Source organism: Cotesia typhae, unplaced genomic scaffold (assembly GCF_013202065.1).
Source record: "Cotesia typhae breed Kobodo isofemale line unplaced genomic scaffold, CoteBio_Ctyphae contig_22, whole genome shotgun sequence".
In the NCBI taxonomy this organism is placed as follows: Eukaryota; Metazoa; Arthropoda; class Insecta; order Hymenoptera; family Braconidae; genus Cotesia; species Cotesia typhae.
Genome location: NW_027423728.1, coordinates 3,077,637 through 3,093,645, shown reverse-complemented (window position 1 = coordinate 3,093,645; position 16,009 = coordinate 3,077,637). Strand labels below are relative to the sequence as shown.

General features: G+C 31.5%; 3 protein-coding genes across 3 annotated transcripts; all 3 read right to left on the bottom strand.

Annotated features, from left to right (window-relative positions):
* Positions 1 to 2,780: 2,780 nt before the first annotated feature.
* Positions 2,781 to 5,969, bottom strand: LOC141524581 (serine protease inhibitor swm-1-like). Its single transcript, XM_074238590.1, has 5 exons — positions 5,777 to 5,969; positions 5,121 to 5,227; positions 4,905 to 5,037; positions 4,691 to 4,818; positions 2,781 to 2,921 (listed from the first exon to the last, which is right to left on the bottom strand). Exons 1-5 carry the CDS (start codon positions 5,829 to 5,831, stop codon positions 2,814 to 2,816), a joined length of 531 nt encoding a protein of 176 aa, XP_074094691.1. The 5' UTR covers positions 5,832 to 5,969; the 3' UTR covers positions 2,781 to 2,813.
* Positions 5,970 to 7,028: 1,059 nt separating this feature from the next.
* Positions 7,029 to 8,608, bottom strand: LOC141523958 (uncharacterized). Its single transcript, XM_074237549.1, has 4 exons — positions 8,496 to 8,608; positions 8,258 to 8,418; positions 7,512 to 7,675; positions 7,029 to 7,444 (listed from the first exon to the last, which is right to left on the bottom strand). Exons 2-4 carry the CDS (start codon positions 8,310 to 8,312, stop codon positions 7,184 to 7,186), a joined length of 480 nt encoding a protein of 159 aa, XP_074093650.1. The 5' UTR covers positions 8,313 to 8,418; positions 8,496 to 8,608; the 3' UTR covers positions 7,029 to 7,183.
* A 1,014-nt stretch (positions 8,609 to 9,622) lies between these two features.
* LOC141523951 (uncharacterized) lies at positions 9,623 to 15,505 on the bottom strand. Its single transcript, XM_074237537.1, has 2 exons — positions 15,380 to 15,505; positions 9,623 to 10,386 (listed from the first exon to the last, which is right to left on the bottom strand). Exons 1-2 carry the CDS (start codon positions 15,426 to 15,428, stop codon positions 9,809 to 9,811), a joined length of 627 nt encoding a protein of 208 aa, XP_074093638.1. The 5' UTR covers positions 15,429 to 15,505; the 3' UTR covers positions 9,623 to 9,808.
* Positions 15,506 to 16,009: the final 504 nt, after the last annotated feature.

The window sequence follows — 16,009 nt, the reverse complement described above, 5'->3', positions numbered from 1 at the left end:
TGATCCAAATAAAGATTTTATTTGTATTTAATAAAATTTTTATTTGCGCATGAGCCAAATACGTGTTTTACTAAATACTAATAAGCGTTTATTAGTATTTAATAAAACTGTCTCTCAGTGTATGGTATGATTAAAAAGGGTTTTCAATCTTTTACAATTTTAATTCTTAAATCTTTTGAAAGTTAGAGCCGCTTGAAGAAAATATTTGAGTATGATGTCTCAAAATTTGATTTTTTCATAAAAAATTTGAAAAATCCTCTTTTGATTCCACGAAATTCGTTCAGCAGTTTATTCAATAAATAAAAAATTCAATTACTTGAGTTAAAAAAATAGCGGTCACAGTCCTAAAAAAAATTGCACAACGACTATCTAAATTCGACAAAAAATAGACGGTATCTTGGCAAAGCCTCGCGGTAATAAATAACTAGATTATGTCATTAAATTAAATTAGCTGATTAATATTCAAAACACATTAAGGCTGATGTAACGTGACATACTTGTCAAATATCAGATTGCGGTATAATAATAACTAAAATAACCAAATAAAATAAAGATTACACAAACATTTATTGAATTACAGATTTTACATAAAAACAAAAAAAAACAAATTTTTAATAAAAGATTTGACAAAAGGTGAAAATGATCGAGCATGTAATTCAATATTCCGGTTATTTATCGTTCCAGTACACCGTAGTTTAATTTATTTATCGAGTTTCTCCCCTTGCCCATCCCCGGCACGACTCTGTTCTCTGTTCTCGGTTCAAAGTACAGTTTTCAGGAGGATATTAATCTGTCAAGAGGATTAATAGTTCGATCTTGTATGCGATTGCAATCTGTAAGTAACCAGCTACTCAATGAATCAAAATATTTCCATGTCTGTCTTTCTATTTTTTTTTCTTTTAGATTCTTTATTAATTGTCACGATTCATCATTTGCCTTTACAGAAAAAGAAAATTTCTATTAAAAGTCACTCAAAATCGCGGCAAGAAATAAAAATTGAACTAGCAATCTTGCAGTCTCTATGTGACTGCTGTTATTTGTGAACTATAAATAAATAAAATTTTGTTTTATTAAATAATGACTTTAGTTAAATTGCACTGTCCTTTTTTAACTATTGACGTCTTTAAAGATATAAGCTCATCCCGATATTACACTCATCAAGATTTTTCATTTGAGTGCCCACATGCTTTTTGATATATTTTTCACATATACATATATATTAGGGTATGCCAAAATGTAACTTCCGTGAGAAACCTATTAAAATTAAAATTTTGAGTTCCGCTTTTAACATCAGCTGTGTTTAGGCATTTTCTGAGATATTTCGAGGTGAGACGATTTATTTGATTTTCATAGAATTTTTAACAGGAGATTCAACTGGGCACTTCTGACCAAATTTTGAATTTTCAGCGGAAGTGCCGAAACTAAGCTTCTGTTAAAAAATTGTATGAAAATCAAATTTATCATCTCACCCCAAAATATCTCAGGAAACGCCCAAAAGCAGCCCCTGTTAAAAGCGGAACTCAAAATTTTAATTTTGAAAGGTTTTTTACGGAAGTTACATTTCGGCACACCCTAATATACATAAAATATATGAAAAATTGATGTGGGTACTCAAATGAAAGGCCTTGATAAGTGTAACATTGGGATGAGCTTATATCTTTAAAAATGTCAATAGTTCACGAGACACAAGGTCGTTTCTTAATTATATTAAATTAGACTGTGCTTTCTTAATTATTGATATTTTTAAAGATGTAAGCTCATCTCGATATTACACTCATCAAGAGCTTTCATTTGAGTACCCACATGCATTTTTATATATTTTTCATATATACGTATATATAACTATATAAAATATATGAAAAATTGATGTGGGTACTTAAATGAAAGGTCTTGATGAGTGCAACATCGGGATGAGTTTATATCTCAAAAAATGTCAATAGTTTACAAGATGCAAGGTCATTTCTTAATTATGTATCTAGAGATAGAGCATTTTCAAATGCAGCCTTAATACTTATCATCATAAATTGACTATTGGTGAGAATGTAATGAAACTTTGAAAAGGCACAACTCCAGATCAAGATTTTTTCAACGATACCAAATTTAACCATAAAAAAATCCATTTTATCATATAAATACACTAGCCACAAAATTTTTCTTATTTTTTTAATAATATAGATAATCGTTTACTAGTGACATATAGTACAAGTTTCTAGAAAGGAATAATAAAAAAATTGATAATTAATATAGTCAGTAGGTAATTATAAAATTATAAAAGCAGCTGGTATTTAAATGGTTAAGATTAAGACTAAAATATTTCCTGCAACTTTATAGTAATTTTATCGATTAATAACCGTCGATAAACCAGTTTACGTGATACTAATTTTAGACGCCGTACCAAGAAGGCATGTATATGTGTGTCTCCTAAGTGTGGTTACACATATTCACATACAAACCATTATAGCAATTTACAAGGATTAAATATCGCGGTTTATCATGTCTATAAATTGTACCGGTGATTTTTATTTATCACGACAGACTATACCGAGAATAATATAACCACAACGCTAATAAGAGCCTTTCAATTTTATTTCCATTAGTCACACCATAGTAACGATATATTAATTGATCTTTACCTATACATATATAATATCTGCATAGCTTCTGTTCTTTATGCAATTATAATTAACTTTATTTATTTTCAACAAAACATTTTTATAAAATAACTTTATTTTTTATTTTTCAATTTATTTATTTTAATCTTAATATTATTTATTGTTTGCAAAAATTTAATCTCTTATTTTTTTTAAATGTAATCAAATCAATTGAATTAACATGTTATTTTTACAAGAAGTTGGCTTTACACACACTCGGTTTGAATTTCTAAGATATCCTGGTTTGCATCGACATCCTTCGGCTAAAGTCTGAAACGACACATAATAATAATTTTATTAATTTATTTTATTAATTAATTAAATTAACAACAATTTATTTAGAAAATTATAAATTAAAAAAACTAACTTATTTGTTATCAGTGTTGAAAAAAAAAAAAAAAATTGTATTGATAAATATTTTTATTTACGTTGATTACGTTTATGTATGTATGAATAGTTGGTAAGACTTCAATATTCGATACTCGTGTGTTAACGCACTCGCTTTGCTCGTTATGCTAATCTATTCATAACCGAGAGCCCCCTTCACTCAGTTACATGATAAACTATTACGTCGGATTATAAATAAAAATTTAGAACACGTTTACAAAAAATGTATTAATTTTATTTTTAATTGATTTGTACGATAGATTACAATTTTGCATAAAGTGTAAGCGATTCAAACGCTATCATGTTGGTCAAACTGGATTATAATAGATGTTGTCTTCTACACTGATAAAAAAATTGACTTGACTCAAGAGTCAAACTCTTGAAGCAAGAATACAATTTTGAAAAAAATGATTTTCTTAAGTCAAGAGAATAAATTTTTGAAACAAGAAAATTTTCTTAGACGAAGAATAATTTCTTACCTCAAGAATTTATTCTCTTGATCCAAAAAAATCATTTTCTTCAAAATGGTATTCTTGGTTCAAGATTTTAACTCTTGAGTCAAGTTAATTTTTTTTATCAGTGTATACTCTTTAACATATTCAAATATACTTTAACACATTATTTTTAGAGCCGATGATGTACTTTATTTTCTCCTAAACACTGATTTATAGGGGCCATTAATTAATTAAGTAAAGGTATTGACGGGGATGAGGGTTAAGAAAATCTCTGTATGTCCTTATGTTGGAGGGAGGGGGGTGAAATTCATTCTTACGCAATATTTCGTGAATCAAAATTTAATATCAAAAATCTAATTCCATTTTGGATTCTAAATAGCTTTCTTAATTTTGAAGTGTACAGTTGAATTTTTTTATTTTATTTAAATAATTTTTATTGCTTATTAAAAAAAAATAACTTAGTAAATTTCATATGTTTTGACTGATCCTTTCTTAACATAACCGTTTATTATTTAGAAGATTAAGATAGAATCTTACGTAAGAAAGGGGAGGGAGGTTCACGAAACCTTACTTGTACTTACATGGGGATAAGAGGGGTCAAAAGTCACCAAAATTGTCCTTACGTAATTAATGAATGGCCCAATAATATTCATTTAAAGTTTTCTTGGATAGCTTAACAGGTAGAGCCTTTGGCGCGTAATTAAAAGATCCAGGCTCGAGTTCTGATCTGGGCCCTCTGAATTATTTTTTCAATCAAATTTATCTTTAATGACAAATTTAGATATGAATTGTGGCTAAATTGTTTATGCTTGGAGGGATATACAGGCTTACAATATTACAAAAAATTAGAGAAATAATTGTTGTATTAGACTGAGTAGCAAATTAACTGAAAAATTTAAAAACTAAAGCCTTAATAAATAAAAAAAAACTATCAATTAAATTATTAACAAATTATGTTAAAACTTACGCTTTTCGCTATTAACAAAAAAACACGGAAGAAAATAGAAAAAATATTTTTATTAAGAAAATACAATGCCATATGGCATGGTATTCGAATTTTTAAATTTGATCATGAATGAAAAGAAATCTAGCCGTAACACAAAAAAAATAGTAAATAATTATTATTTGATTTCTTATCAAAATTAAAAAAGTGGGAACATTTTAATTATTAATAATAATAACAAAACAAAAACTTACAACTTGACAGTTTCTATGAGGGATCGGATATTCGCAAGAAGGTTCACACAAGATGATATTGTGCGTATAAAATTGATTTTCTCCACAATATCTATCGAGTTTCGAGTATACTTTGAAAATCTCACCATCTGTAGCAAAAATCAATGAAAAATTATAAAAATTAATTTTAACTTTAGTTATATAATTGTTGACTCTGGTTGGTCCTTTAACTCACCAGCATCATCAGGAATGTCTTGATTTTCTGGATCTTCAGGAAGATCGTCAGTACTGCACTCTTCGGGCTTCACACACAGGTCTTCTGAGTTTCGTACAAAACCAGGATTACATTTACACCATGTCGTTCGCATCTATGGGTTAAACAGTATATTTAATTTTTCAACTATTTCTACTTATTTTTAATTTTTCATTGTAAAAATAAAATATTACTCACATATGGACAAAATTCAGGCTTTGGATTGTTACAATGTGGTTCACATTCTTCGTGTAATTTAATAAATTCGTTTTCTCGGCAAGGATTTGTTCGAAATGCTTCAGTCACTGTAAAAGTAAAAATTTTATTTTAACTCATATTTATACTCTTAAATTTCGGGACTGAATTCGAAATAAATTTATAAAGAATAATTTTTATTTTTTTTAATTTTACTTTTCTGAAACATTGAAACAAATTATCTTAAGAATGATTTTGTTTTTCAGTCTTACTAATAAATCCTAACGTAAAAAGTAAAAAATAATAAATTATTACATTTTATTAAATAAAATTATTTACTTCAATGTTACTGAAATTAGAAATTTTTATGGTTTCTAAACAAATAACTTTTTTTGAAGAGAATTAATCGAAAAATTTTACTTGCAGAAATTAAAAAAAAAATTAATATAATTTTTTTAAAATACAAAATTTTACTTATTAGATTAAACTAATTAAAAATATTATTAACATTCTTTTCGGAGTGAATTTCACTCCGAAGAGATTGAATCAATTGAAAATCATTTACTACACAAATTTTTTCATTACAAAATCACATTTTTTCAAAAATTTTTAAGCAAAAATGATTAATAATAAAATAGTAAAAAATAATTTGAACTTACGAGTAAAACTGACAAATGCAAAGCTCAAAAAGATCCTAATACTGTAGCACACCATTTTGAAATAAAAAAAACTATATACTTGGTCAAAACTCTCGTCCTCAACTGGACTTACCCGGTGATTTCTGCCCTTAAAGTACCCGGTAACGTAGAAGGAGGAATATTCTTATCTAAAAAGTAAAATAAATTTTCCGGACGACCACTTGTTACTTGGTTCTTATCCAGCCGTGTCGATGACATCATGACTCAACTATTTGCGATATGCATCTCATCTGTAAAAGGTACCTCTGCTTTCTCAATTTATCTAAAAGTTTGTCTGGCTGTCAGCGTAATGCCCGTAACAAATTGCTACTAATCTCGGGTACTCTACTAATACGTCTAGTGTTTTTAAGATTTTATTTTCTATATATCACATTGTTTTTACCCAAGTGGAAAACATAACGTTCAAGAGGCTTTTTACTTAACTTTATGTTTATATTATCTCTCTGTATCTCTCTGTTGATCTAGTCTACAGTAGCTTTTAGCTTCCGTAAGTTACATGTCACCATGGATCTTTAAATGGTCGTTTAATTTTAAATCCACTACTGAAATACTTTAAATATAAATTTATCTTGAGCTTTTTAAAACTTGAATTTTCAACTTCCGTAAATAAAAATTCAAATCTAAATTATTCTTAATAATAACTACCAACCTTGCAGTCACTATGTGACTGCCGTGACTTGTAAATTATAAATAAATAAAATTTTGCTTTATTAAATAATGAATTTTTTTAAATTGCACTGTACTTCCTTAAATATTGACGTTTTTAAAGATATAAGCTCATCCCGATGTTACACTCATCAAGAGCCTTCATTTGAGTACCCACATGCATTTTTATATATTTTTCATATATACATATATATAATATATATATAAATATATGAAAAATTGATGTGGGTACTTAAATGAAAGGTTTTGATGAGTGTAACATCGGGATGAGCTTATATCCTTAAAAATGTTAATATTTTACAAGATTAAAGGTCATTTCTTAATTATGTATCAAGAGATAAAGCATTTTTGAATGCAGCCTAAATACTTATCATAATAAATTGACTATTGGTGAGAATGATATAAAACCTTGAAAAGGCATAAATTAAATTCAAGACCTTTGCAATGACACTAAATTTTATCCAAAAACCGATTTTATGTTATTACTATCCTGGACACAGAATTTTTCTTATTCTCTTAATAATGTAGATTATCAATAAGATTAAAATTTTTTTATTCATTATTAACTCATTTATTTTAAAAGTGAAACTTTAAAACTTTTACATTGAAAAACACAAAACAACGCTAAAAAAACACACGAGGCTTCAATAAATTTCTGTAACTGATATAAGAATAAAAATTAATGTACTAATTGATTATTGATTATTCAACAATTTCTACTGAAGTTTTATCGGGAGTTCCAAAAATTTCTTCGAGTCTCTTTTGCCATTCCTCGTCACTGAATTGGTCGGTTATATCATCAATCCTCGATGGTTCGGCTTCCGGCCAATCTTTGTATTGGTAGGAATTATTTCCTAATTCTTCTGAATACTCTGACTCGGTAGGACAGTCTTCGATTCTTATGCAATCGCTAGTTGCGTTCCTGATGTAGCCCTCAATGCACAAGCAGCCGTCTGAACCGAACTGGAATACAAAAAATGTTAGTGAATCATTGATTGATTTTATTAAGTTAAATATAAAAATTTCTTACTCTGTAACACAAGGTAGGATGTGGATCGTTGCAATAAGCTTCACAAACTGGTACTATTTCGCTAAAGTATGCATTTTCAGGGCAATCGTGGGAAGTTCCTATGTTTCTAGGGTTCAAGTTTAAGTAATCTTTATCGACATTTCCGGTTGGTATTGCTTCGATCCCTTTAATAATATTGTTTTAAAAAAATTTTATTAAATAAAAAAATATATACGAAACAAAAAAAATTGCTGTATACTTGTGATAAACTTTTAAAATGACAAAAAAAAAAAAAAAAGATAAAATTAAAAATAAAGAAAGCTCATAAAAAAAAGTTAAAATTTTGCACTATTTTGTCAGACAATTGTTCATTCTAAAAGTGCACTTTATTTGTTCCAAATCTCTAAAATGTTAAGTAAATTATTTCCGATAATGATGTAAAGAAAAGTAGAATAAAATTGATCAATAACTTTTTGACTTACAGCACCAGCAATTTTTGAATAGATAAAATTGCATTTAAAAATTTAATTTTCTAATTTTTAAAGAAATTCTGCCCGTGAATTTATTTATTACCTTCAAATTAATTTTAAAATACGAAACTTCTCTATAAAAGTAAACAGCAAAATGATTTTTTGAATTTAAAAACTTCTAAAAACTTGATTTAAAAAATAAATTAATCCTCAAAGGAGACATTTAAAAATTTTCATTTACAAAGTAAAATAGTTTTTTCCAAATTAAAGATCAAAAAACACTATGCAAGTACTTACATGAGAAACAAAATACCGCAGCAAGAAAAATAATTTTATAATTTTTAGACAACATTTTTGATAACACTAAAATATACTGGGATTATTGTTTCTTTATATAGGTTTCAAAAATCATAACAATAATATAATGATCGAGCTGTCGAATGACTAACTTACGTTATCTGTAAAACATTAAAAAAAATTTATTACAATTTTTGTTTACTTAGAATAGATTACTCCAGATATCTAATTAACTGACGTCGTTTCATTTTGACGAGTATACGAACATATGTGCGGGGAAGGAGGTTATTATTGTAACGTGTAACACAAGTAGAAGAACTAAACTAATCATAGTCACGATTAATATTGATTATTGTTTGATAATTATAAATCATAAAATAATACAGACGTCAATTTATATAAGTATAACGCAATAAGATAGATGGTAACGCATGTTTGGTTTTGGTAGAACATCAGGTTACATGAACGTCATACGTTTACTCAAGATAATTTCATAGAAACGTGGAGAAAAACGGACCTTGAATAGCTTTGAACACTTGTCGCTACGAATAAAATAAACATGGTACTCGTTGCGGTTGAAAAATAAGTTATAGACTGAGACGACTATAACTGAACTTTTGTATGTTGTGTTAAAAAAATAGATAGTACGATAAAGTGTAAATAGGCATACATTGACATAATTCGTGACGATGTACATGTCTTCATAATTCTCTTCATTTAAATAATGGTTGATATTTTTGAATCAAAACCCGTCAAGAAATTTTCTGATATAAAAATTGCATGAATAATCTTTTGACCAACGTTAGTAATGAAAATTACCGACAGAGGGCACATGATCGCTGAATTTTCTCCTGACAAGAGAGTGAGGTTTAGAGTCCTAGGATAAAAATCATTTTTTTGATTTTTTAAAGCGTATATTTGTTATTTATTTTGAGAAAATATTTATAGAAAATATATTAAAATAAAAAATTTAACAAGAATTCAGTTTTTATTATCAGACACTGACTGATAGTGCTATTTATAAGCAGATCTATTTTTATCAGCTCATGCCAAGCCATACAAAATTGTACACATGTGCTAATTTTTTTTTTTTAGTAAAATTAAAAAAAAAAAAGGTGCTTAATTATTTTATAATATTATTTAAAATATTTTAACTCGACGGCGATATTGCTGAACGTATTGTAGTAATCTATATAATTGATCTGTTCTTAAATTAATTTTCAGTTCAGTTAATTTCCATTTTTATTTTGCATAAAACATAGTTTAAGATAAGTCTAAAACAAAACCATCAGGCCATATTAAAAAAGGTTTTCACAGAAATAATTTTTTAAACATAAATAAATAAGTTTTATGAACGATTACTGATTAATTTAGTGCGAAGAAGTGTTTATTTAATATTGAGCTACAAGTCTATTTAATTTAAAAAAATGAATCATACAATTTTTCAACTATAATAGATACATATTCATTATCTGACAAATATTTAGATGAAATAAAATTAATTTTGAGAAGCATCAAGCTCAATTCTATAATTTACTTTATCAGAGTATATCAAGAGCCCTTAGGAGGTGTGCCAAAAATTTCTTCTACATTTTTCTTGAACTCCGGATTATTAATATCAACTTCAGCTTGATGATTTCTATGAATATCATAATTATTCGGCCCGAAGATTTGCTGGAGAATTCTTTGAGTTTCTGGGTCATCGAGGTCAAGATCAATGTGGTGATTCACATACCCAGAGTCCCTGGGTTCTCTAAGAACCTCCTGAGTGTCTTTTCTTAGTGTGGGGTACTCGTCGTCAACTTGATCTTGGCTCTTTTGAGCGTACCAATCATTAGGCGTTCCAAAAATTTCTCTCAGCAGTTTAATTGTTTCTGGATTATTCGGATGGATATTGTAAGAATTCTCAGAGTTACTTGTAGGCTCGTTAGTTTGTTCTTGACATTCTTCGAGATTTACACACTGATAGTGTTCGTTTCTTACGAAACCAGGAAGACAATGACATCCATTAGTATTTTCAATTACGTCAAAACTCGAGCCATCGGGATCTTGACATGTCGCATCACCACCGTCTTTATAATTGTAATATTCATTCGTATCACATTTGGGATTTGGAATCGCTTCAATCCCTTTAAAATAAAAAAGAAAAAAAATTAATAAAATATTGCATTTAAAATTTTTATTAACATCATAATGATGATAAAACTAGCAACCTTGCAGTCACTGTGTGACTGCCGTGACTTGTAAGCTAAAAATAAATAAAATTTTGATTGATTAAATAATGACTTTTGTTAAATTGCACTGTACTTTTTTAAATATTGACGTTTTTAAAGATATAAGCTCATCCCGATGTTACACTTATCAAGATTTTTCATTTGAGTACCCACATGCATTTTGATATATTTTTCATATATACATATATCTTAGGGTGAGCCAAAATGTAACTTCCTTGATGGACCTCTTAAAATTGGAATTTTCAGTTCCGCTTTTGAAATCAGCTGTGTTTAGGCCTTTCCTAAGATATTTTAGGGTAAGACGATAAATTTGATTTTTATAGAATTTTTTAACTGGAGCTTAGTTAGGGCACTTCCGCTGAAAATTCAAATTTTCGCCCAATTAAACCTCCTGCTAAAAAATTCTATGAAAATAAAATCTATTTTTATTATTATTTGTTATTAATTGCTCAGGGGGGTTTTCCCCGGAGTCCGACTCTCCGAGGGCCCAACCTGAGCGCCATCCATTACTGCTGCACCACTCCGCACAACAAGGCGGTTAGTGAGTGCAGCAGGCCAAATTCATTTGCCTAAGTAGACGCAGAGATCCCAAAATGACAGCCTTTTGCATCCGCACTGCTAGAGACACGGCTGCTGAACTGCAAGCCGGTATCTTCGCAAGTGAAGACACAAAAGACTGTTTCATCCCTCCAAGGACGCCGACAACCAAAACGACGAGCTTGACACGGTAACCTGGGTAGAGTTTGCCAATTTCAAACAGGAGATCCTGATATATCTGGTGTTTGTGCTCTTCTTTGGCCGAGATATTGTATTCGGCTGGGGCCGAAAACTCAATGACATAAATGTCACGAGTAGCCTTGTCGAAGAGCACAATATCAGGTTTGTTGTGGTCAATCCGCCGGGTTGTTGCGAATGGTATGTTCCAATAAATTTTGGAACTGTCATTCTCAACAACCTGCGGAATATCTCCTGGCAGTTAAGGCAGCACTGGTGTCTCATCGATACCGTAGCTATATCTGAGATGATAATAGAGTACTCGCAGGGCAGCATTGTGACGCTGTATGTAGGCACCTCTTGCCAGCACAGGACATGCCGACAAAAGGTGCATCAGCGTCTCCGGATGTTGTTTACACGTCCGACAGGACGTGTCCGGAAGCTGCGCCTGGAGCACCTTGCTACGGTATTCGAGAGTGTTGATAACACCATCTTGGCAGGCAAATATAAACCCTTCGGTCTCGGACATCAGGCCAGCTGACTCCAAGAAGGAGAATGTCAGCTGGGTGGACAAGCCATGGTCACGGACGTGTTTGAAATACACGCTGTGCATGGACTTGTCCATGTGTTCACCGAGGAGTTTTTTCTCCTCGGCTATCCTGACGACGCTCTTGAACTCCTTTTTCGGGAGTTCAATGAGAGCGTTTATTTCTCCGAGACCTAAGGTATTTGCCGCGTAGATTGCTGCCTTATACAAGAACGATCCCTTCCGCGCATTTTCATGACTATGAACAAATTGCATCAGGAAGTCGTCCTCGTCTGCTGTGAAATTGGCAACCTCGTATGTTAAACCCAGAGCTAAACGATCGTGAAGCCGCTCCAAGCTCTGCAATCCTCTCCCTCCGATGTTCCGGGAGAGGTACATCCTGGCGACTGATGAGTTAGGGTGCATGCTCTGATTCATATTGATGACTTTACGGGTTTTGATGTCGAGATCTTTCAACTCATTTCGAGGCCATTTCAGGACCCCAAAAGAGTAAAGTAGGACCGGGACAGCGAGCATGTTAGTAGCTGAGACTTTGTTCTTGCCGGAAAGTTCTGATGACCAAATCTTCCGGAGTCTCCTAACATACTCGCTGCGAAGAGTTGTTCGGACTTCAGAGACGGCATGCATTCGCCGCTCTTCAATCCCTAGATATCTGTACAACTCTCCGGCGTCTAATTCTCTTAAGACGCTCCCATCCACTAATTCGACATCTCCACCCGTATCAGAGCACTTACCCTTCGCCAGGTGTACGACCGCACACTTGTCCAACCCAAAGACATTCCGACATCTCGTGTGTACTCTGCTACGATGTTGAGGGCCGTTTGTAGATGATCTTTGTTGGCACTGTATATCTTTAGATCATCCATAAACAGTTGGTGAGTGATCGAGTATACTCGATCACTCGGTGGCCCCGCAGAGTACCCACGAGTTTGTCGGAGGGCAACAGATATTGGCAGCAGTGAGATGCAAAACAACAGAGGGCTTAGAGAATCTCCCTGAAAGACGCCTCTCTTGTACTGAACAGCTCCGGTTACGTGCAATGCATTTCCACTTCCTATGTAAAAACGCGTTCGCCAGAGCTGCATCGTACGTTGTATGCATCCCACTGTTTGGCGATTGATTCCGAGGCATTTGAGCAGATAGAGAATCAACTCATGTGAAGTTGAGTCAAATGCCTTACGGTAGTCAATCCAGGCCATGGACAGGTTGCGTTGGTAGTAGATTGCGTCTTGAATGACGCATCTATCTACCAACAAGTTGATCTTGCAACCTGACACGCCCTGTTTACTGCCACGTTGTTCATATAATATAATGTAGACAGATAAATCTAATGATGATCTAATGACAAAAACAGATACAATAAAAAATCTGTAGACAATATGAATGAATGTTTGCACCAACATCTGGGAGAGGTTATAGAAGCAATGGTGCCGATCAGAGAGACTGTCATTCGGGATCAACCGGCACCATGGATCAACCAGGACATCAGAACTCTTCAGCGTCGCCGTTCAAAGCTCTATAGGATCTACAGAAGATCGGGATTTGCTTTTAAAGAGTATGCTAATCTGCGAAAAGTAATTAAATGTAGAATTCTGGAAGCTAAGAAAAACTATTTTGTTCATCGTTTTAGTAACTGTAAAAATGCGAAATCTTGTTGGAATGATTTCCGGAATTTAGGATTGGTTAAAAGTACAGAGTCCAATGCTTATCATGATATTGATATAGACGAATTAAATAATTATTTTGTGTCAGTGGGGAGTTCATTTTCGGGCATTATCGATTACAATTACATTAGCAGATGTTTAATTAGATATGAGACTACTTTTGAATTTAAAAAACTTGATTGTGATGTTGTAAAGAAGGGAATCATGAGACTAACCTCCAGCTCGAAGGGCCCTGATGGTTTTGATATAAAGACATACAAAATTCGAATACCTTACTTTCTAGAGTCTATTACTGATCTGTTTAATCGATCACTTTCTTCAGGATACTTCCCTTCTATCTGGAAACAATCTTATGTATTACCTATACCTAAAATTCGCACTCCAACTGAGTTTTCAGACTACAAGCCAATATCATTAACTTGTATATTATCGAAATCATTAGAAAGATGTGTTCACGATCAAATTTTGAATTATTTAACTATTAATGGGATTATTGATGATTACCAAACTGGTTTTAGGGAAGGTCTAAATACACAGGACACTATTCTGAGATTATGTGATGATATTAGGTTAGGCATTGAAAATACAATGATTACTATTGCTGTATTTTTGATTTCAGTAAAGCATTTGACTCTGTTGTGCATGAGGTTCTAGTATTTAAATTAAAAGCTATGGGTTTTGGAGATTTGGCTATTGAATGGATTGAGTCATATTTAAAAAATAGATTACAAGCAATACGTATTGATAACATTGGTATATCACAATGGAAAGAAATACTTAGTGGTGTTCCACAGGGCAGTGTCCTTGGACCACTACTCTACTCCATCTATGTTGTAGACTTGGGTGGTTTGCTTAAACGCTGCAAACACATGTTTTATGCGGATGATTTAGTGGCTTACTTGACATGTAAACCTTGCGATATCAATAGCTCTGTGAGAACTCTTAATAAGGAAATTTCTGTAATCTTAGAATGGTGTACTAAAAATGGTCTGAAACTAAACCCGAATAAGAGCAAGGCTGTGATTTTTGGATAGGCACAGAAATTGGCTGATGTTCATCGTGAAGTAATTCCGAATACTGTTGTTAATGATACTGTTATAGATTATTGTAAATCAGTTAAATATCTAGGAATTATACTTGAAGACACTTTAACGTGGTCTTTACAAATTACTGATATCTGTAAGCGTAGCATGCGAGTACTTGCTCAATTAAAAATGAATGGAGATGTTTTTTCGTTGCCGATTAGAAAAAGACTAGTTACTACTCTTATTTTCCCAATTTTCGATTACTGTGCAGCTGTTTATACTGATATTACTGGTCAGCAACAGATCAGACTTCAGAGAAAATTAAATGCTTGTGTACGGTATATTGTTAAAATATCTAAGTATGAACATGTCACTCAGTATTATGCCGACCTCCGTTGGCTGAAAATTGGTTCCAGACGTAAATTTTCCTTATCATGTCTTATTTATAAAGCATTGTATCTCAATCAAAAGCCTCTAATTAAGCGAGACTTAAAAATTCTTGAGCCTCGTCTACGCCGAGGCGACATTCGTCAGGACTACCTTGAGTTGCCTCTTTATCACTTTGCAAAATATGAAAAATCATTCTTGATATCTGCGATTAAAACTTGGAATCAATTGCCAGCTTGCTGTACAAGGTTGTCAACGTTTACAGAATTTCGAACTGCCTGTTATCAATACTTTTTAGAAAATAATAGATTATAATATTAAAACATTGCTATTATGTGCGTTTTGGTGATGATTGAGTGATGCGATATATTATATTATGTTATACATATTATATTGTATTTTATGCGATATAACTGCTTTACATATTATATAATTATATGTAAATTTTTGTATCAATTATGGATGGCCGCAAGGGGTTTCGACTCCATGGCCAATTAAATAAATAAATAATAATAATAATAATAATAATAATAATATAGATTATGACTTACAAGAGATGCAAACGAAGAGTAAGAGTATTTTAGAATAAATCGGTAACATATTGATTGATTGATTGTAATGGAGAAAGGCGACGGGCTCTTTATATACTTGGAAATTTTTTAAAACTAATGTGTCATTTAATAATTAATCTATTTGCTTGACATAATTTAAAAATGTAGCCTTACAGATTAAATTTATAGTGTAAATATCATCAAATAATATATGGAGGACAAATGACTAATTGATCTTGATGTGATTTAATGGCTTACGTAATTTCTTTATCGGATGACAAAGTAAACATTGTGATTTTTTTAATAATATTTCACATCGTCAGCAATGGAACTGTTAATAATTAAGTAAATAATTAAAAAATTGGAATATCCAAAATAGCGCGTTACTAGCAAGCAAGATCAATCAGTTTTTTAGATAAAATTTCATTGAAAAAAAAAGAGAACCAATTTTTTGTATACAAAGAAACGATGCTTGTTATGAAAGAATGTAATCATAAGCACAATAAGCGATCAAGATAAAACTAACTACTTTTTTCAAGTAGATAATAAAATTCTAGCAATAATCGGCTCTCTCGTTTAATTCTGGCGGTCCATTGGATCGATAGCAATTACGTTCTGTCAGCGTCCCCA